The following is a 21677-nucleotide window of genomic DNA, read 5'->3' as shown; positions in this document are numbered from 1 at the left end:
TTTAAGGAGCCCCCTTCTTCCATGATGACTTTTTAAGTGTTCCCTTAGAAAACAAACTGCCTACTAAGGAAAGCTATGGGCCAGGCTTGGGCCAACCCTGGGATGGATTACAACATTCAACTCTGGGGTGAACACGAAATCAACTGACAAAGGTTTACACTCTGAAAACACAATTTAAAACTCTTTAAGTTGCTCAGAGCTGTGACTGTGGCATGCTCTCTCTTGAGTGCTTGGTCTGAAAGTACCCAGTCTCTTAATGAAACCTCGTGGTCACACATTTCAATGTTTTAACTACCCACTGGGTATTTGTGAATTGCCTATAGGTACCAATTAAATAGCACAAAATATCACTTAATTTTTATTTAATGATGTCAATTTATGTTCTTTTCTAATGATGTCAAAATCATCCTGTATTGAATAAATCTGTCTGAAAGGGTATGGCCTAGAAGTTTAGGAAACCAATGTCATAAGAATTGCTATTTCTCATAATAATTGTTATTTTTACATTGAAGGCCAAATGGATACTCATCATACACATTCAGAAGTTTTGATGGAATGAGACAACACTCACGTTTTTTTCTGACTGATTATCACTTGGGAATTCAATAGGTTATAATGAAAAAAACTTTAGCCAATTTTTTTCACTAGTCCTTTTATATATCATGCTACATTCCTTCTTGGATTTCCTTTACCCTTGTACTTACAGTAGTTTGAAAGTTTGTTTTAAAATTCAAGCCACATCTAATGAAAATAGAAGAGTAGTAGCCTTGTCATGCCTACAGATCCAAAAGGTTCTTTCAAGTGAGAAAGGAGGTTTGAGTAAGGAAAAATAACTCACAGAATCCTTCATTTGGAATTAGAATTGTAAAGAGCATTTAAATAAAGTTTAATATTAACAGTTTGGGCCTTGATTATAAGTACAGTGCCTAACAGTAACTAAATAAGCCTAAAATAATCTCTCTGTTCAGCTTTAGCAGAGTTGCATCAAAATCACCATTACCATATCAATTACAATTATTATACCATGTTTACCATCTCATAAATAGTAAAAACAAACAAAAAAATACAGAATAAATAGGCTGGTAAGATTAAAACTCCTGCCTACCAGTTTACCATTAAGAGGCTGACCTGTTCGTTTTAATACCACTGTCTATGATAAAAGCAAAAATAACTACATCTCGGAGTTCCCGCTGTGGCACCACAGGATTGGCAGAGTCTCTGCACCATCAGGACACACGGTCGATCCCCGGCACAGCACAGTTGGCTTGAAGGACCTGGCACTGCCGCAGCTGCCACACAGGTCGCAACTGTCGCCCGGATCTGATCCCTGGACTGGGAACTCCATATGCCGTGGGTTGGCCAAAAAAGAAAAACAAACAAAAAAGACTGCCTATCTGTCTGTATAATTTTAAAATATATGCCAGACATGCCACAGTGGGGCGTGGGGGAAGGGGGTGGTGTGGATATTTTACACTTTTCTAAATTATTGGAAACTTTTCTAATTAGCATGTACTAATCTTATAATTATTAAAAATATACATTTTTTTAAAGAATAAAGTAACTGCTTCGAATTCGCAAAACATGAAGGAACCTTCCAGAATTCCTACTCTTGCTTCCCTCCTTTAAAGCAAGACCACCTGGATCCAGATGTGACAAAAGGACACCAAATTTTAAACAGAATAGTCTACTGATTGTGGGACATGGTAAATAATTATCTTGAAAGTAATTCTAACACATCTAAAGATAAACTTGGCTTATGTGACATTTTCCGGTCTATATCCCATAGTCACGGAGTGGTGAATAGAGCCATGGAGGCAGAGTGACGGTGAGCTAGTGTAACAGCTCCGACACTGACTGGCCATGTGACTGAGGTCAGCCACTGGACCTCCATCTGCACCCAATTACAGGCGACACACAGTCTTCGATCTGCTTCGGTTCAAGTCCACCATCACTTTCTTCCCAGTTATGCCAGAAAACCTGGCTGTGTTTAACGCAGAATAAGAAGAGCACAAAGGGGGTTCCAAATGCCCTGGTCAAACATTATATACACCCAGGAACCTCCACAGCTGTCAGAACTGATCGACTAAAAATTTAGTTGGTTTTTTGGTTTTTTTTTTTTGTTTTTTGCTTCTTAGGGCCACACCTGTGACATATGGAAGTTCCCAGGCTAGGGGTCTAATTGGAGCTACAGCTGCTGGCCTATGCCACAGCCACAGCAATGCCAGAGCCAAGCCATGTCTGCAACCTACACCACAGCTCATGGCAACACCGGATCCCCAACTCACTGAGTAAGGCCAGGGATCAAACCTGAACCTTCACAGATACTAGTCAGATTCGTTTCCGCTGAGCCCCGATGGAAACTCCTGTAAAATTTAATTTAGAATCTGAGCAGTCAAAGGCTTAACAAAGTATCTGAGTCATGCATGGAAAAGAACACCCAGTTCTGATGCTCTGATCACGAGTCCCTCTGAGGAGGTATTTTTTTTTTTCGTTTTTTCAGTCAGCATCACTGTTTAGGCGACTTGATGGGTAGCACTACTGGATCCTTAACCCACTGAGCAAGGCCAGGGATCAAACCTGCACCCTCATGGAGATGATGTCAGGTCCCTAATCTGCTAGACCACAACAGGAACTCCCTTATGGTTTTTTGAAACCCTGCATTCTGTGTTTTATAACAGCTTTTATTTATTAATTTGGCCACACCCACGGCACACGGAAGTTCCTGGGCCAGGGATCAAACCTGCACCACAGTTCTGGCCTGCGCCACAGGGGAGGCAAGGCTGGATCCTTAACTCACTGTGCCACACGGGAACTTCCTATAAGGGAACTTCCTTTCTTTTCTCTCTTTTTAGGGCCGCACCCACGGCATATGGCAGTTCCCAGGTTAGGGGTTGATTAGGAACTGCAGCTGCTGGCCACAGCCACAGCCAATCTGAGCCTTGTCTGCGACCTACACCCCAGCTCATGGCAATGCCGGATCCTTAACCCACTGAGCAAGGCCAGGGATGGAACCTGCGTCCTCATGGATACTAGTCAGATTCATTTCCGCTGAGCCATGACAAGAACTCCTAGGATGGTAATTCTGAGCTTGACTCCCTCCTGGGCCATTCTGTGAAATGAGCTGTTCATTTCACTGTTCTAAATAGTGTCCGATCAGTGCCTGCACCTTGGCAAGGGAAGAGGCTCACGAAGAAGAGAGGCCAGTTCTGTTTGGAAGGGCACCGTCTCTGAGTCATGAGAATGCCAGGGGTGAAGGCGGAGGCGTCACCTACTTGGTCCCCGCATCAATGCAGCACTGAGGAAAGAACCCCTGTTTCTTTTCAACCTAATGACTTCCATTGCCCTCCGTGGTCGTGTCCTCATGGTGCTGAGTTATCAGGGTAGCACCTCTACAACTAGCCCTACCTGACAAAGAAAATCACCGTGGATGGGGATGCATTCCTTGCTGGGACACCCCAACCCCAACAAAACTGTGTACTTAAGAAGGGTAATCTGGAAGTTGCCGTTGTGGTGCAACAGAAACAAATCCAACTAGGAATCATGAGGTTGCAGGTTCAATCCCTGGCCTCGCTCACTGGGTTAAGGATCCAGTGTTGCCGTGAGCTGTGGTGTAGGTCGAAGACATGACTCAGATCCTGCATTGCTGTGGCTGTGGTGTAGGCTGGCAGCTGTAGCTCCAATTACCCTAGCTGGGGTACCTCCATATGCTTTGGGTGCAGCCCTAAAAAGCCAAAAAAAAAAAAAGGGTACTCTGTTACCAGGAGAAAAGTCACTTTGAAGTAAAATCAGCATTTCTTAAAAACACAAGGTTGAACTCCGTGGATTTTGGTTAATTAATTTTTACGTGTAAATGATTAAACTGAATCATTAAGATCAGCTTTAATGATTTTTTAAGTAAACAAAAATGTTTACAGAGATTATTTAGGACTTTTGTTGTGCTAAGTTCAAATTAATGCCTTACGACTGAAAAATGGCACTGTTTCTACTCCCATCACGAAGATTCCCTAAGTTCTGGGTAAGAAAACATCAGTGACAACAGCTATTCGTTAAAAAGAGTTTTTTAAAAAGTTGAATCCCAAAAAAGTACATTCACCTTTAAAGAATTTTTATTAACGTTCATGACTATAAAACAATCCATATTTGAATAAGTAAAACTTACCACTTGTAGAATGTCTTCATCTTTTGGCATAACACTAAGTTCCAATGTTGTATCACTGAAATGGAATACACATACACTATTTTAGGGGAGGCAGAAGTATACAAGACAGACATAAAGGAAAAAGAGTTAACTCAGATGTATTTTTTAAATTGCTTATGAGTTGAATTTGGGGGTTTTAAAAATCTTTATTTTTCAAATAAAAATCATTAAAATGAAAAGTTTAATATATAAAAGAAGTCATATATATATATATATGACTACACACATACACACAAGCTAATTATGTACAAAAGAGGGCATGCTGCCGTATGTTTGAGCTATTCATAACTGGTCAAGTGTTCTTTATAACATGTTTCTACTTTAGAAGTATGAGGTGTATCACTTATACTGAATACTCCTGGAACAAAACTCATCAATATGTAATTATGTATAATTTTATGTCAAGTCACAGAATAAAATTACAAATTTTTTACCACATATTTTCACTGTTCAAGTTAAAAATACATTAACTTAAAAATAACCAAAGAACCCTCAAATTTACCATTCTAATCAATATTAAATCTCCTAATTTTGAAATATTCCCTCTTGGTGTCAGAGAAGGAATTCAGAATTCACTGTTACAACCATCAAAATGACTCTTGATTTTTAAAAATCATACAGCATCTCAACTCTTTACTTTCTTCTCCATGATTTAATTTTAGAGCCTTTACAGGAATAGTTCGGTCTCATTTTATTTTGGTATTATTAAGTGTTGTGTTAGAAATAAGAGAGCAGTTTCTCTAGGTTTAAAAAAGTTCAAAGGAATAATTATGTGGAGTCCTGTGATCCAGAATTTTATTTAGATAAGGCAAAGATAGTGGAGCTGTCTCCAGCAAGTGCTTCCATATCTAACCTAACAATAGGGGACAGGTTTTCCCCAATACAATCCAGATATCAAGAAACAAACGACAACAAAAAGCCAAAATTGAATAACTTATTCATGCCTCTATTTGAACCCTTATTTTTAGGTTCATAAATGCTGAGAGAAAAGTAAATCCGTAAGAACCACAGGTTCAAACGAATTCTACTAAGAAAATATGTAGGTACTTGTATTTCAACACTTAAGAGTTGGTAGAAAATACATACTGATGCTTAGATAAATTCTTCTGCAAGGATACATTTTTATATTAATACACTGCAGAATCTCAATGGCTTTGTGCTACATTAATCCATTTGCTACCAACTGCGGACAAAAGGAACACAATTTTTTTAAAGAAAAATAAGGTCATGAAAAAAAAAAAGGTATTTTTCAAATTGCTTTACTAGTTGAAAAATTAAGACTTTCCAAAGTGTTATTGTTCTGAAAGATGAAATGCACCAGTGACAAGACAAAAAAAAAAAAAAAAAATTAAGGTAGATTTTAAAGGAAACAAAGTTACAGTTGTTTGCGAAACTGTATTTTCAGAGAGATGTTAACAAACACACTAAAACCCTGAAATTACAGGCTGACAAAACATACTGGTATATTTATCCCGACCTAAGTTATTTTCAGTAAAAGGAAATCTGGGTGAATCTCCCCACTGCCTCTGGAGAGGCTGTCAAGTCTTTACCAGTTCCCAGGTGTCCTTAATATTTAAGACTAAACAGGGAGTTCCTGTTGTGGCACAGTGGTTAACGAATCTGACTAGGAACCATGAGGTTGCAGGTTCAATCCCTGGCCTTGCTCAGTGGGTTAACGATCCGGCGTTGCCAGGAGCTGTGGTGTAGGTTGCAGACTCAGCTCGGATCCCCCGTTGCTGTGGCTCTAGTGCAGGCCGGCAGCTACAGCTCCGATTAGACCCCTAGCCTGGGAACCTCATATGCCTCGGGAGCGGCCCTAGGAAAGGCAAAATGACAAAAAAACAAAAAACAAAAAAAAACAAATAGGTATCACTGTCAGGAACACCTAGGTTCCCAGAGGAAGGAGAACACTCTGAGATCAATACATCATGACTATATCACCCAGCTGTAAAAGCGACAATGAGTTAGGGCATTTGTGAAAATAACTTAGATGATAGCATGCACTGCTTTAGACACGGTTGGAGGAGCTTGATTAAAGTCTTCAGAAAACAATGGACTTGGATTTAGTTATAGACAGGTGAGTATGGCTAATATGAAGCAACAGATAATCAAAAGTATCTGAATCTGGGAAGAACTTCTTACAATGGTGATGATGATCTAGAAATCGGACCGCAGAGTCATGGTCTGTCTACTCTTGAGAGAAATTTGCTATGGTAACCTCTTTGGCTTCTGGTTTCTTTATTTGAAAAAAAAAAAAAATTCTAGGTATGTTATAGAGAGAGGGACAAAATTATCTCTAGTCCGTCACTCTATAAATATTTCTCTATAAATATTTATTTACCTTTAGAACTCAAAAATCCTATTAACTATAGGCAGCCAAATGGATTAAAAGAGAATTTCTTGCTATCTTTGTTAAAACAAATGAATTTGAGCCAAGGATATTCAATAAGCCACTTAAAGATAAATTTCATAGTAAGCGGTTTCAAAATAAATTATATGTGCACTTATTTATATATTTATTATAAACAAATTATAAATGTTATTGTTACTTCTAGTTAAAGAAAGAAGCTTAACATATGCCTCTCAGGTTCTAAAAGATTTTAATCACAAAACTGATAAAATGCCAAAACAAAGCCACCAAATAAGCCATCCTCAGGGATAACTTTCAAACGCGTTTTCCACTTTAAGGCAAAGTTCCCTATCTCCCCATTACATCAATTCCTCATAGGAATACAATACTGTATTAAGCCTACTTGCTTCCTTGATTTATAAAACCCATCTTTGCCCAAGATTAATCATATAAGAATCTTACCTGTTCTGGATTAAAGCAATTACTTGGGAATAGGTTTTTCCAATAACACTTTCTCCATTGACTTTTATAATTCGGTCACCTTCAAAGCAGAGTTTAAAAAAAAAAAAAAGGCACATGAGAATTACTTTAACAAGTCACTGTTGAGTACTTTTGAAATATTCCTTGAATAATACACTTATTTTTGATATATCCATGTTTTTAAAGGATCTTTCACAAAGGTGGACCTAAATGTTAGTATGTCCAGCTTCCTATGAAATAGGACAGTTTTAAATAAGAGTTCAGCCACCGATGAATTTAGAAACTGCTTAAACTATAATCACAAGTGACCAAAGCTATACTATTTATATTTCTGCCCCACCACTTGTTTTCTGAGTTGCAGAACTATTAGTTATTCCTCCGTTTACCCCATCATTTTTTTTTCTTTTGTGGTCGTCCCATGGCATTTAGAGTTTTCTGTCCAAGATCAGATCTGAGCTGCAGTTGCATCCAACACTGCAGATGCGGCAACGCCTGGTCCTTTACCCACTGTGCTGGGCTGGGGATCAAACCTGTGTCCCAGTGCTCCTGAGACACCTCCAATCCCATTGCACTACGTGGGAACTCCTACCATGTCATTTCTAATAAAGAAGCATTATTTAACAGGCTTAAGCAACTGATTGCTTTTGTTATCTGTGTCTTTTTTTTTTTCCCCCTTTTTTGGGCTGCACCTGCAGCATACAGACATTCCCAGGTTAGGAGTCTAATCGGAGCTACAGCTGCCATCCTACACCACAGCCACAGCAACACAGGATCCGAGCCTCGTCTGCAACCTACACTACAGCTCACGGCAATGCCGGATCCTGAACCTACTGAGCAAGGCCAGGGATCGAACCCTCATCCTCATGTTTACTAGTCAGATTGTTTCCACTGAGCCACGATGGGAACTCCTCAGTGTCCTCCAATTTTAATCCAACTGATTTCCTCGTTAAGTATTCTCCCAATCTATTTCGTTTATTTATTAATGCTACCTCACAGCTCTTCAGTATGGGTATGCACATGACTTTGGTGCCATATATATGAATTTGTTCATTTTAATGGGAAAAGGACATTTGGATTACTCAGAAAAATTCTGTGCAGCAGCAAGGAAATAATGAAAGTAAGGACAAGGGAAAGAGGAAAATATTAAAAATTTACTTTGTGTGAGGAGTTCCCCCTATGGCACAATGGGACTGGAGGCATCTCTTGAACACTGGGATGCAATTTTGATCCCCAGCAGGTCCGGTAGGCTAAGGATCCGGCATTGCTGTAGCCGAAGCATGGTTCTGATCTGATCCCTGGCCTAGGAACTCCATATGCTGCAGGGCGGCCAAAAAATAAAATTTTTTTATTTTTTTTATTTTATTTTTTTGTCTTTTTGCCATTTCTTGGGCCGCTCCCGCGGCATTATGGAGGTTCCCAGGCTAGGGGTCGAATCGGAGCTGTAGCCGCCAGCCTATGCCAGAGCCACAGCAATCCCAGATCCGAGCCGCGTCTGCAACCTACACCACAGCTCACAGCAACGCCGGATCATTAACCCACTGAGCAAGGCCAGGGATCGAACCCGCAACCTCATGGTTCCCAGTCGGATTCGTTAACCACTGCGCCACGATGGGAACTCCAAAAAAATAATTTTTTTTTTAAATAATGTACTTTTTTGAGTACTTAGCACACTCTCTCCACTTCATGTGCCAAAGCTTGCGAGGCTCAGAATATGGTAGGTGATACATTCTAGGCAACAGAATCCTGTATGTTCTATATGTTCACTGAGATACATATTAAGTGTATTAATGACATAATAAATGATATTGATATTAGACTTGCTTTAACTGTGATAAAAAAGGTAATAAATTAATGCCTAGAAGAAAACTTTTTGGGAGTTCCCATCGTGGTTCAGTGGTTAACGAATCCGATTAGGAACCATGATGTTGCAGGTTCGATGCTTGGCCTTGCTCAGTGGATTAAGGATGTGGTGTTGCTGTGAGCTGTGGTGTAGGTCACAGACGCGGCTCGGATCTGGCATTGCTGTGCTGTGGTGTAGGCCGGCAGCTGTAGCTTTGATTCCATCCATAACCTGGGAACCTCCATGTGCCTCGGAAACAGCCCTAGAAAAGACAAAAAGTCAAAAAAAAAAAGACAACTTTTTGATTGTTTATTTGCTTTTTAGGGCCACAGGTGTGGCACATGGAAGTTCCCAGGCTAGGGGTCGAACTGGAGCTGCAGCTGCCAGCCTAGGCCACAGCTATAGCAACTCAGGATCTGAGCCACGACTCCAACCTACACCACAGCTCATGGCAATGCTGAATCCTTAATCCACTGAGCAGGCCAAGAATCAAACCCACATCCTCATGGATACTAGTTGGGTTCATTACCACTGAGCCACAACAGGAACTCCAAAAAAGACAATATTTTATTCAAAAGGCAGCAAAAGATAGTTTTTCACTAATTCCCATTTTAAATTGTCTCATTTTAAAACAAAGAGTAACTATTTTAAAAGTGTGTGTTAATCTAAACTAAATCTGACTTATTTTTTATTAAAATCACAAATCACAAAATATTTCAGAATAAACAGCTATCAGACTCCATCCACTGACATGTGCAGGTAAAGCTGCAGCCTCAAGCGTTGCTTCACAGTGAGATGAATTAATTCACCTCCAGCAGGTCAAGCACTTCCAGAACTTGAAGATCCAAGAAGATGATTTCTACCATATCAATAAATATCTTCATCACTTAGCTATTTTGTAAATGTTTATCAAAATTAAATGTATCCAAAATAGGCTGTTTCAAAGGGTCTCCGAGAGATCATTCTCTGAATGATAACTAAAAGTGTCCATAATTCATCAATTTATATTAGGTTATTCTGCCCAAAACCTATCCATTTGGGTATCAAGAGACATATAACTAGGAGTTCCCCTTGTGGCTTAGCAGAAATGAATCTGACCAGTATCCATGAGGGTGGAGGTTCGATCCCCGGCCTCATTCAGTGCGTTGGGGATCCAGCATCGCCACGAGCTGTGCTGTAGGTCACAGATGCAGCTCAGATCCCTCATTGCTGTGGCTGTGGTGTAGGCTGGCAGCTGTAGTTCCAACTCCACCCCTACCCTGGGAACCTCCATACGCTGCAGGGCACAGCCCTAAAAATGTCAAAAAAAAAAAAAAAAAAAAAGAAAAGAAACATATAACTAACTGTCTCAAAAATAGCTACAACTCATGTGAAGAAAAGAAACATACAGAAGCAGCGAGAAAGAAAAATATAGAAAACAAAATAGAAAGAAATGAAGGCAAAAAGGAATGAAAAGATGTTGAATATCAGCACCTGTGCATAATCCAGCTTCAAAAGCAGGTCCTCCCTCTTTAACCTGTTTAACGAAGATGGTATCCATGGGTTCCAGGCGGTTTCTTTGTTTTCCTGTGGAAGACAAAAGAGCCAAGGCATGATTTTACCTTACAGTGTTTATTCTTAAAATAGCAAAATATGAAATGAAATTAATTGAGGAGTTCCCGTCGTGGCTCAGGGGTTAACGAATCCGACTAGGAACCATGAGGTTACAGGTTCGATCCCTGGCCTTGCTCAGTGGGTTAAGGATCTGGCATTGCCATGAGGCGTGGTGTAGGTCGCAGACGCGGCTCGGATCCCACGTTGCTGTGGCTCTGGTGTAGGCCGGTGGCTGCAGCTCCAACTAGACCCCTAGCCTGGGAACCTCCAGATGCCGCAGGTGCAGCCCTAGAAAAGGCAAAAAAAATAAAAATAAATAAAAATAAAATAGAAATTTAATTGAGACAATTAAGTACAGATTTTTTTTTTTTTTTTTTAAAGAAGTGTTAAATACATATCCTGGATTTCGGAGTTCCCATTGTGGCACAGTGGAAACGAATCCGACTAGGAACCATGAGGTTGCGGGTTCGATCTATGGCCTTGCTCAGGGGGTTAAGGATCCAACACTGCCACGAGCTGTGGTGTAGGTCACAGACGCAGCTCAGATCCCTCGGTGCTGTGGCTAAGGTGTAGGCCCTCGGCTACAAACTCCAATTGGACCCCTAGTCTGGGAACTTCCATAAGCCGAGGGTGCGGCCCTAAAAAGCAAAAAAAAATGTAACAGAAGTACTTATTCAGTTGTCCAGCTTTACTGAATACAAGTACACAGCCCACTTACAACTAATTCAAAAGGGAAAAGAAGTTTATTTTCAATACAAGTTACTTAAAATGCAGGTCCTTAATTCCAGTCAAATTGGTAGTAAGCTAGTCCTTATGTAGCAACTCAACATTGACGACAGTTGGTATTTAAGGAAAACCACCTACTTTTTCTTGGCTAGAGATGTGAAGGTTTAATAAATTTTGCTGCATCAAGTCAGGGCTTTCATGGAAAGATTTACGTAATAAAACAAAGGACACATTTTTAAATAAATGTTTTCTAGTCTACCATGTCCCAAAGGTGATTATACCATACTTATACTTAAAAATACAAAACGTAAATGAGCATTAGTGAATTCTACAAAATAATAAAAAGCTGGCTGGGTAGTGTCTTCTGAAAGTTCTAAGAGGAAATTTCACTTACACAGAAAACACATAGTCTATAGAGGAAGTACTAACTTTGCATGACTACCGTCATAAAATCAGAGAGACTTTGCCACTGACAAATCTTTAACTACACTATCCCTGAAAACACGTGAAGATGGAAGAGACTAAAAGCAGAGCCAATCTTAACAGCAAGCACTGTTATATCTGCTGAGAGCTGTGCTTTGATTCTTCTTGTTCATTTCCTTTCTGGACTTTCTCCAGAATTCTGACTTGCTATTACTACTATCAAGATGTTATCTAATTCCTTCTGGACAATATCCCTTAATTACGGCATGTTTAACTAAAAAAAAAAAAAATTCCTTTCAATTTTAATATTCCCTGACTCTGAGTCTTGTGTTAAACACACTGCTCATTACTTTTAAGAGTGTCTTTTTAACATAAGCTGTCTGCTGGGACTGTGTGTTATTCTGGAGTTCCTGCTCTGGTGCAGCAGGTTAAGGATCTGACATCTATCTCTGTGGCGGCGTGGGTTCTATCCCTGGCCAGGCACAGTGGGTTAAGGATCTGGCACTGTCTCTGCAGCGGCTCAGGTTGCAGCTGTGGCTTGGATTCAACCCCTGGACTGGGAATTTGCATACGCTGTGAGTGCAGCTGAAAAAGAAAATGAAGCACGTGTTATGCAATCTCTTATGTCTTTAGTTTTTTAAAGTCATTTCTAGATAAGCAAAACCAGAAGTCTGCTCCTGAACTGTGGTAATTCATCAGGAAAAAGCATTCCTTACTTTCCTGTAGGACATTTGGCAGAGCCAGATAACTTCCCTGGTAATTCTTAGTAATAAAACCTCTTTCAATTCTATTTTAGAATTGCTCATTTTTGTGAGAATACATAGGACATGTTCAGAGAACTGCTAAATACCTTATTCAAGGGTCATTTCCTTGACTTTATCAAAGGGAAATGTGACTTTTTAGCACACACATAATTAAATATTTCTGTATTTAAGAAGGGGAAATAAAAAGAACGACCTTACATGAGTGAGAATGGCTAAAACGACAAGGTACCAAAAAGTCCCACTTTATGCTATTTAATATACAATTAGTCAAGACTGAAGAAGGTATAAAAAGTATTTATGAATTTACTTGAAGCTCAATGTCGCACTTTGTTTTTGGCCACATTTTCGGAATATTTAAGTTCCTGGTCCAGGGATTGAATCTGTGCCGCGGCTGCAACCTATGCCAAAGCTGCAGCAACTCTGGATCCTTTTAACCCACTGCGCCAGGCCAGGGATTGAATCCAGGCCACAGCAGTGACCACACTGGATCCTTAGCCCTCTGTGCCACCAAGGAATCCTGAATGCCACACTTTGAAATTAGTAAGAATGCACACACCTTTACATTACAGTAAATATAATCAGGAAAAATGCTTTCAACTAAAAGTAATAACAACATATAGATGGCAGCTGCCATCCAGATACCGGAGGAACACCAGGTAGATGCAATTTTTATTCTCCATACACACTATGATGCAGTAGTTAACAGACTGAGCCCGATGACCAAATTACATGGTTTAAAATCCCAGCTCTACCATTTATTTTTCACGTAGGATTCCTGGATTTTGCAAAAATATGGTCTATCAGAAATTCAAATTTACTGGGGATCCTGTATTTTATCTGGCAACTCCACTGCCAAGGGATTTTAGGCAAATGATTTATTTGTGCCCAGTTAACTCATCCGGAAAGTGAGGATGATAATAATTTATTTTTGTTGTGAGGATTATAAGAGAGAATCCATTTAAATACTTCTACAATACCTAATGCTAGCAGGTATTTAATGAATGTCACTACCATGCTAGTCTGATGCTAAAACTTAGGTTTATGTAGAGATCAGGGTTGAATGAGGCCAGGGGACACGGAGCTTGTCACACTGCCAGGGCTTCATTCAATAAATACTGGCCCAGGAGTTCCCGTCATGGCGCAGTGGTTAACGAATCCGACTAGGAACCATGAGGTTGCGGGTTCGATCCCTGCCCTTGCTCAGTGGGTTAACGATCCAGTGTTGCCGTGAGCTGTGGTGTAGGTTGAAGACGCGGCTCGGATCCCGCATTGCTGTGGCTCTGGCGTAGGCTGGCAGCTACAGCTCCGATTGGACCCCTAGCCTGGGAACCTCCATATGCCGCAGGAGTGGCCCAAAGAAATAGCAAAAAGACAATAAATAAATAAATAAATAAATAAATAAATACTGGCCCAAAGAGAAACTATACCAACTTGACTATCATATTAGGAGGGAAGTTGAACAGTAGAAACCAAAGGTCAAAGAACACTGAAGAAAAAAAAAGTAGAAAAGTAAGAGAGGGAGGTCTCCAGTGGCTCAGTGGTTAAGGATCTGGCACTGTCTCGGCTGTGGCTCAGGTCACTGCTATGGCAGGTTCAATTCCTGGCTTGAGAATTTCTGCATGCTGCAGGCATGCCCCCGCCCCCAAAAAAAAGTTTTTTTAAAAAGCAAGAGAGACTGTACTTAAAAACTCCCAGTAACTCTGACACAAAGTACACATTTGTCTTCAAAGAGACCAGTGTCCAAAAGCCAGAGTGCTCCAATAACTCTCTTCTTTGGGGAATCCAAAACTCGAAATCACCTGCAATGTTTAAATTGTTTCAAAATTTGAAATGCTAAGTGTACAAAGCAAGCAGACAAAAGCAAATAGATTACTTTCAGAAGCAAAATAGTCTCAACTATAACCAGTTACCTAAAAAGACCTGTAAGGAAGGTACAGATAAAAACAAAAAGTAGAGATCAGAGAATCCTATCCTAGGGACCAAAGAAACATATATCTTAACAGAGTTAAAAAAAAATTAGGAGTTCCTGTTGTGGCTCAGCAGGTTAAGAACCTGACTAGTATCCATGATGATGTGGATTCAAATCCTGGCCTCTCTCAGTGGGTTAAGGATCCTGCACCATTGAAAGCTGTGGTGTAGGTCACGATGTAGTTCGGATCCAGGATTGCTGTGGCTGTGGTGTAGGCCAGCAGCTGCAGCTCCAATTCAGACCCCAGCCTGGGACTTCCATATGCTGCAGGTGCAGCCCTAGAAAGCAAATACATGTATATTTTAAACAAAGAAATACCACCTTATACTTTAGCCAAAAGCAAAGCTGAAGAAAATAATGGCTGTTACTGAGACTGAGTTTTTTGTTTGTTTGTTTTGGATTTTTTTTGGCCACGCACAAAGCATATGGAAGGAAGTTCCCAGGCCGGGGACTGACCCCTCACCTCAGCAGCAACTGAGCCACTGCAGAGACAATGCCAGATCCTTAACTGGCTGTGTGACAGCAGGAACTCTGAGATTTTTAAAAAGTTTTTCCTACTCTCTCTGAGTTATCATAGGTGCTATTGGACAGTTTTCTTAATGGAACCAAATCTTTTGTTTTTAATGACAGTATTTTTTAAGCATTCCTTTTTATTGATTTCTTTGTTGTAAAACAAAAACAAAAAACCCCCCTATCTCTACATTAGAAAAGGCTGTTGAGGAGTTCCTGTCATGGCTCAGCGGTTAGACCACCCGACTAGCATCCACGAGGACTGGGGTTCGATCCCTGGTCTCACTCAGTGGGTTAAGGAACCGGCGTTGCTTTGGCTGTGGTGGAGGCCAGCAGCTACAGCTCTGATTTGACCCCTAGCCTGGGAACCTCTGTATGCCATGGGAGTGGCCCTAAAAAGACAAAAAAACAAAACCAAAAAAAAACCACCAGGACATGGAGAACAATTTATTGAGCTTTGGGATTGAGGATCTAGTAAGGCAAAAAAACAGAGGGAGTAATAAACCCCAAATTTCAGGCTAACCGCTACCTCTGGGGAAAGAAAAAAGAAAAGGAGCTAGAAGGGCCTTGACCATTTCTAATCATTTACATCCTAGAAAGACAAGAGGAGGAAGGGGGGGGGTTTAAAATGTTAAGATGACAAAGACAGGTGGCAAGCATTTAGAAGCCACATTTTTCCCTTTGTCTTCTGTTTGCCTAAAAAATTTCATAGCTGTTCTTTCATAGTTGAAAATGGGCTTCTAATTTGGGGGAAGGGTTATATTGATGGCATATAAAACTAACTTCAGAGCCCAACAGAGACACACTGCCCAACATCAAAAATCCATATGTATCATAAGATAAATACATCCTACATGAGTATTAAGTAGAATCCAATTTAAGACAACTGTTCTGGCAGATTATTGAGTCCATTTTTCCCTTTGGTAAGGGAGAAGCACTAAGGAAAAAAAATGCATTCTAACTTTTAAAATCTAGGTGTTCCTAAATTTCCACTTAAAATGCACTCACTTCCAGAGTGATGGCTAGTACTTTAAAATCGTATCTCCCAAGCCTCCAATCTGTAGCTCCAACAATTCTGAGCTTCAAAATCCAAAGTTCCAATAATCTCTAGACAATGTCAGCAGAAAGTCACCTGTCAGTTCTCGATCACATTTCACCTACTACAAATAAATACATCCTTGATACTCAACCTCTTTTTCAAGTAACATCAAATGGAACAAAGTGAAGTCCAAAAAACTGCTAAATATTAAAAAACAGATCAGGGAGCTCCTGTCATGGCACAGTGAAAACAAGTCCAACTAGGAACCATGAGGTTGAGGGTTTGATCCCTGGCCTCGCTCAGTGGGTTAAGGATCCAGCATTGCCATGAGTTGTGGTGTATGTAGGTCAAAGATGTGGCTCGGATCTGGCATTTGCTGTGGCTCTGGTATAGGCCAGCAGCTACAGCTCTGATTAGAGCCCTAGCCTGGAAACCTCCATAAGCCACGGGTACGGCCCTAAAAAGCACAAAAAAATAAAAAAATTAAGTAAAACACAGATCAGGAATTCCCTGGTGGCTCAGCCAGTTAAGGATCTGGCATTGTCACTGCAGTGTCTCAGGCTGCTGATGTGGCATGGGCTCGATTCGTGGCCTAAGAACTTCCACATGCCTCAAGCGCGGCCAAAAAAATAAAAAGCAGATCATCTTCTAACTTGATGACAAACTTTCTTTCAACCCACACCCATCTAATTTTTTTTGGTTTACTTTTTATAAAGTGTGGAAAATGTCCAGCATAGAAGTAGAGTAAAACAGCAGAATAACCCCCAGGAATATAGCTTTTTTTTTGGGGGGGGGACCTCTTTAGGACCACACCCACAGCATATGGAGGTTCCTAGTCTAGGGGTCGAATCAAGAGCTGCGGTCGCCAACCTACACCACAGCCATAGCAATGCCAGGTCCGAGCCACATCTACGACCTACACCACAGCTCACAGCAACGCCGGATCCTTAACCCACTGAGGGAGCCCAGGGATTGAACCTGCGTCCTCAAGGATACCAGTCAGATTTGTTTCCTGCTGAGCCAGGACGGGACTCCCCCATGAATATAATTTAAACAATTACTAAAAATCTGTCATCTTGTTTCATTTACACTCACATTTTTTTCCTCAAGTATTTTAAAGCAAATCCCAGGGATCAGGTCAATTCATTAATAAATACTTTAAATGCCTCAATCGGCATCGCTAACAGATAAGAACTTTTACTTCTTGAAGGAAAGACAACAAAATCCATTCACAGTTCTCCATATTGTGTAGCATTCTGCACAACATGGATCACTCAACCGACAAAACACCGAAGCCTTCCTTCTACGTTCATCTTCCTAAAAGCCACCCAACAATAATGAAAAGCATTCATGACACAGAAATGGTAGCACCAAAAGCTATGAAATAAATTTAGAAAGGTCTCAGGGGTAAAATCACAATAGAACCTAAAATTAAGTTCCAGAACAAGTTTTCCCACTCCCAGTGGAATGCTCTGCCCATGTATTCAAATCTACTGAGGTCAGATATGCAGGAGAAGACACATCACATGAAGATCTCTGGCCCACAGTGTCTGGCATATAGTGGATATTCAATAAATATTTACTGCTGACTGATTCAAACTAAAGTCTAGTAAATGCCAACAGCAAGACTGCCCAAAACAAACTCAGAGACTTGTTTCAGGAACAATGCGATTACTGTATTGCTGCTGATCTGCAGGATTTTCCTCAAATAGAAGAAAAATGCTGCCACTTAATAGTAATTTGAATACAAACCACTAGGTGTCAGACGTGAGCCAAAATTTTCCGGCATTATAAACTACCAAGGCAAGAAAGGCTTTGGAGGGTGTTATTCATTCAACAAATATTTACTGAGCTTGTACAAAGTGCCAGGAGCTGATTACCCTGCAAGGAACAAAAGAGTCCTGGGATCTGTCTCCTGGAGTATTTGAAGTTTACGAAGCATCTTTTTTTTTTTTTTTCTCTGAAGTTTCAGGAATTTCACAAAGTATGTACCACGTGTGGATTCGCAGCCCTGCTCTTCCAGTTGTGCTAGATTTCTGGGCTCTCTGCAAACCCAGAAGCATTTGTTGCAGTGCTATACCCACGAGTTATCTTTTCACCTCTGACCTTACCACTGGCCAACCCCACAATTAAACCTGCCCCTCATCCTTCTCAGGCCCTTAAGTCCTCTCTGGCCTTCGAGACCATCAGCCTCCCTCAGAAATCACTCTGGCAATAGTGCAGCCAAATTCACCACAACCTCAACTTCCTTTCCCCTCTGACCTTCCAATGCATTCCATCTGCCAATGTCCCACTATGGAGAATTCCAACCAGACCCTTCATCTCTCTTGCTTCTTGGCCTGAGATTTCAGCTGAGTAAAACTGCGTAACCCGCTGCATTAGATTCCCAGTTCAGCTCAGGGCTTGACACGACTCACTAGAGTATTTTAATTCCATCCCCTCAAGGCTGCTGTCTCAAGCTTCTAATCACCTTCTTAGCCTTGCTCTGCCATCTTGATTTCTTCACATGATTGGATAACCTTATTGCTTACTTGACGCCATCCCAACTGCTGTGTTCTCATTTTTAAAAAAACCTCCGCCTACCCTTACTTCCCTTTGCTCTTTCTCAGGTGACGACCTGCCACCAGCGTTCTTTGGGACTTTGCTCCCCAACGGTCTCTTCCCAAGTGTAAAACTTCAGCCAAACTCTCTTCTCCTCTCCAGATCTGACAACACGCAAAAGCTTCTCAAACTTCAGAGTAAAATGTCACCCTTCCTGCCACACGGCTATCCTCTCTCTCATTCTCCATCCCCTCATTCTCAAACTTCTTGAAGAATAGTCTACACTCAGGTGCCCTCATTTCTTTTAATTCAGGGTTTCTCAGACACTGATGAGCACCCACCCCCGGGACAGGAGGGTGTGTGTGTGTGTGTGTGTGTGTGTGGTGTGTGTGTGTGTGTGTGTGTGTGTGTGTGTGTGTGTGTGTGTGTGTGTGTGTGTGTGTGTGTGTGTGTGTGTGTGTGTGTGTGTGTGTGTGTGTGTGTGTGTGTGTGTGTGTGTGTGTGTGTGTGGTGTGTGTGTGTGTGTGTGTGTGTGTGTGTGTGTGTGTGTGTGTGTCTCCCATCCATTCTCAGCTCTAATTTATGTCACAGCCCCTGATACTTGGTTTCCGGATCCCCTCTGCCCACAGCACTGGAACTGTTCTCCATAACTTTACAATTTGTTACTTCTCAGTCAAGTTCAACAGTATCCTTTAGTGCCCATCCTAACAATTCTCTCGGACAAATGACAAGTCATCCACCCTCCCCTAAAATGATCACCTCTTCATTAGCTAGCCATCAGCTCCCCGTGTTATCTTCCTACCCTCCAATACCCTGTTCTCAGATTTCCCTTCTGATTCTTCATTCTCTGACCAGCTCTTAGATGTGGCCTCCTTGGGGCTCTACCTTGAGGCTGTTCGTCTTCCTGCTGTCTGCGGATGGTGCTTTATTTGTGCACGGGGCTTGATGATAAGGCCCATCATCATATATGATGATGACTCCCCCAAGTCTGGATTCAATCCCACCTCTCTTTACGAGCTCCACACCCAGACGTGTAATGAGGAACAGTCTATTGGCATCAGAAATGTAACTCATCCCAAACGGAAGTCACGTCCCAGGGGAAGGAGGTGGATGTGCTTCCCTTCCAGCATCTATCTGCTCACCTCCGTCTCTCCACTCACTCGTGCCAGAAAAGCTAAGTCCAGTCCTCCATGAGTCATCTTTAACTGGGGACATAAATCCACTCCCAAGTCCTACCACCAAATCTGGGCAAATGGAACTTCTAAGTACCTCTGAAATCTGTTCTGGAATGCAGTTTTTCCTTCATCCTGATGAAATCCCATTCGGCACAAAGCACAACCCATCTGAGAAACCCTCCCCGTGGTAAGGTGACTGGCTGAGCTGTGACCCAGCCATGACTGTACAAACCTCTGCTGCTGCACTTCTTGCAATTATTTTGCACCTTCATCTTCTACCACCCTGTGTACACATTCAATGAACTGTTATAAAAAATAAAGGTCCTGGAGTTCCCACTGTGGCACAGTGGAAACGAATCCACTAGGAACCATGAGATTGTGGGTTCGATCCCCGGCTTTGCTCAGTGGGTTAAGGATCCAGCGTTGCTGTGGTTGTGGCGTAGGCCAGAGGCTACAGCTCCAATTAGACCCCTAGCCTGGGAACCTCCATATGTGGCGGGTACGGCCCAATAAGACAAAAAAAATAAAAAATAAAAAATAAATAAAAATAAAAATAAAAAAATAAAGGTCCTATCCAAATGAGGCGGGAAAATGTTCAAAAGAAGTAAGTAGTGTGGAGGATGGTGAAAAGTGTCACAGAGAATAATAAGCAGAGTGAGCAGGGCAGGGAGAGCTGGGGGCAGGGCTGTTAGACTATGTTTATGAAACGGTCAGGGAAGTCCTCTAACAGGTGACATTTGAATCACTATCTCAAGGAAGTGAGATTACAGGCCATATTGCTCCCTTCCCAGCAATTAGTTTAGTGACTGGCTCATAGCAGTGACTCAACAAATGTTTGCTAAGTGAACGAATAAACAACAGGAAATATATTTCTAGACTTAACGCATTTAGCGTTCACATGAAAACACTTCTATTGCAGTTCTGCACCAAAGATGAAAAGTTATCTGTTAAATTTCAAAAGCCAGGACCATCACCATTAGAATTCACTTTTATTTTTTATTTTTTATTTTTTTTTTTGTCTTTTTGTCTTTTAGTTGTTGTTGTTCTTGTTGTTGCTATTTCTTGGCGCTCTCGGCATATGGAGGTTCCAGCTAGGGTCGAATCGGAGCTGTAGCCACGGCTACGCCAGAGCCACAGCAACTCGGATCCGAGCCGCGTCTGCAACCTACACCACAGCTCACGCAACGCCAGATCGTTAACCCACTGAGCAAGGGCAGGGACCGAACCCGCAACCTCATGGTTCCTAGTCGGATTCGTTAACCACTGCGCCACGACGGGAACTCCAGAATTCACTTTTATTAACTGGATCTATGAATCACGTATTCTTAGTAAGACCAACGATGGTGGAGGCGGGAGAAAATGGGCCTATTCAATGAAGTGGTGAATGTGATCCAGGCCTTAAGTTATGGAGCGGCTGAGAAAAGACGGCTTGAAAATCACCTAATTACAGGTCAGGTCTGGACCATTTTCCAGGGAAGTGATTTCCAAGACTGGCTAGAACATTAATACTCACCCAGGTACTTTCCTGGACTCTTACCTTTATAGCCCTATCTCCAATTAGTTCTCTGAAATCCTAGATTTCATATTTCCTAAAGGTCTTATAACCATTAGAGAGATTTTTTAAATCTCATTTATTCTCCTGACTGCCAAACTACCTTCATGCCATGTCTTACAAAGTCTTAAAATCTACTCCAAAAATCGGATTTGTGACAACATGTACTTTAATGCAATCAAATTCTCTTCATTTGAGATTACTGTAAATACGGTTTCCTGGGACCATTCAAGTTAGATTTCTTTTTTAACCTCTCATCTAACTTGACTAGAATGCCAGTTTATTTTACAAAGTCCAGGGTCCAGGATCACTGCAGTTTTTTGGTTTTTCTGTCCTTGCCCATGGCATACGGACGTTCCCAGACCAGGGACTGAACCCACACCACCTCAGTAACAACACCAGATCCTTAACCTGCTGCACAAGAGAACTCCAGATTACCGTGTTTTTGTTATTAGTATCCCAGCTTACACACTTAGCAACTATGTGAAGTAAGATTTCTAAATTTAAAAAGTTATCA

General features: G+C 41.3%; 1 protein-coding gene across 1 annotated transcript in view; it reads right to left on the bottom strand.

The window, feature by feature from the left end:
- The window catches only part of ARHGAP21 (Rho GTPase activating protein 21), a 138575-nt gene that overhangs the window by 44915 nt on the left and 71983 nt on the right, over nucleotides 1-21677 (bottom strand). The window contains 3 exon segments of the mRNA XM_021064916.1: nucleotides 4160-4214; nucleotides 7011-7089; nucleotides 10342-10434. Of these exon segments, the coding sequence (XP_020920575.1) occupies nucleotides 4160-4214; nucleotides 7011-7089; nucleotides 10342-10434 (227 nt within the window).

The sequence above is a fragment of the Sus scrofa genome, chromosome 10 (assembly GCF_000003025.6).
Source record: "Sus scrofa isolate TJ Tabasco breed Duroc chromosome 10, Sscrofa11.1, whole genome shotgun sequence".
Lineage (NCBI taxonomy): Eukaryota > Metazoa > Chordata > Mammalia > Artiodactyla > Suidae > Sus > Sus scrofa.
Note: the sequence above shows the minus strand (reverse complement) of the source record. Positions and strands in the feature narration are given on the sequence as shown.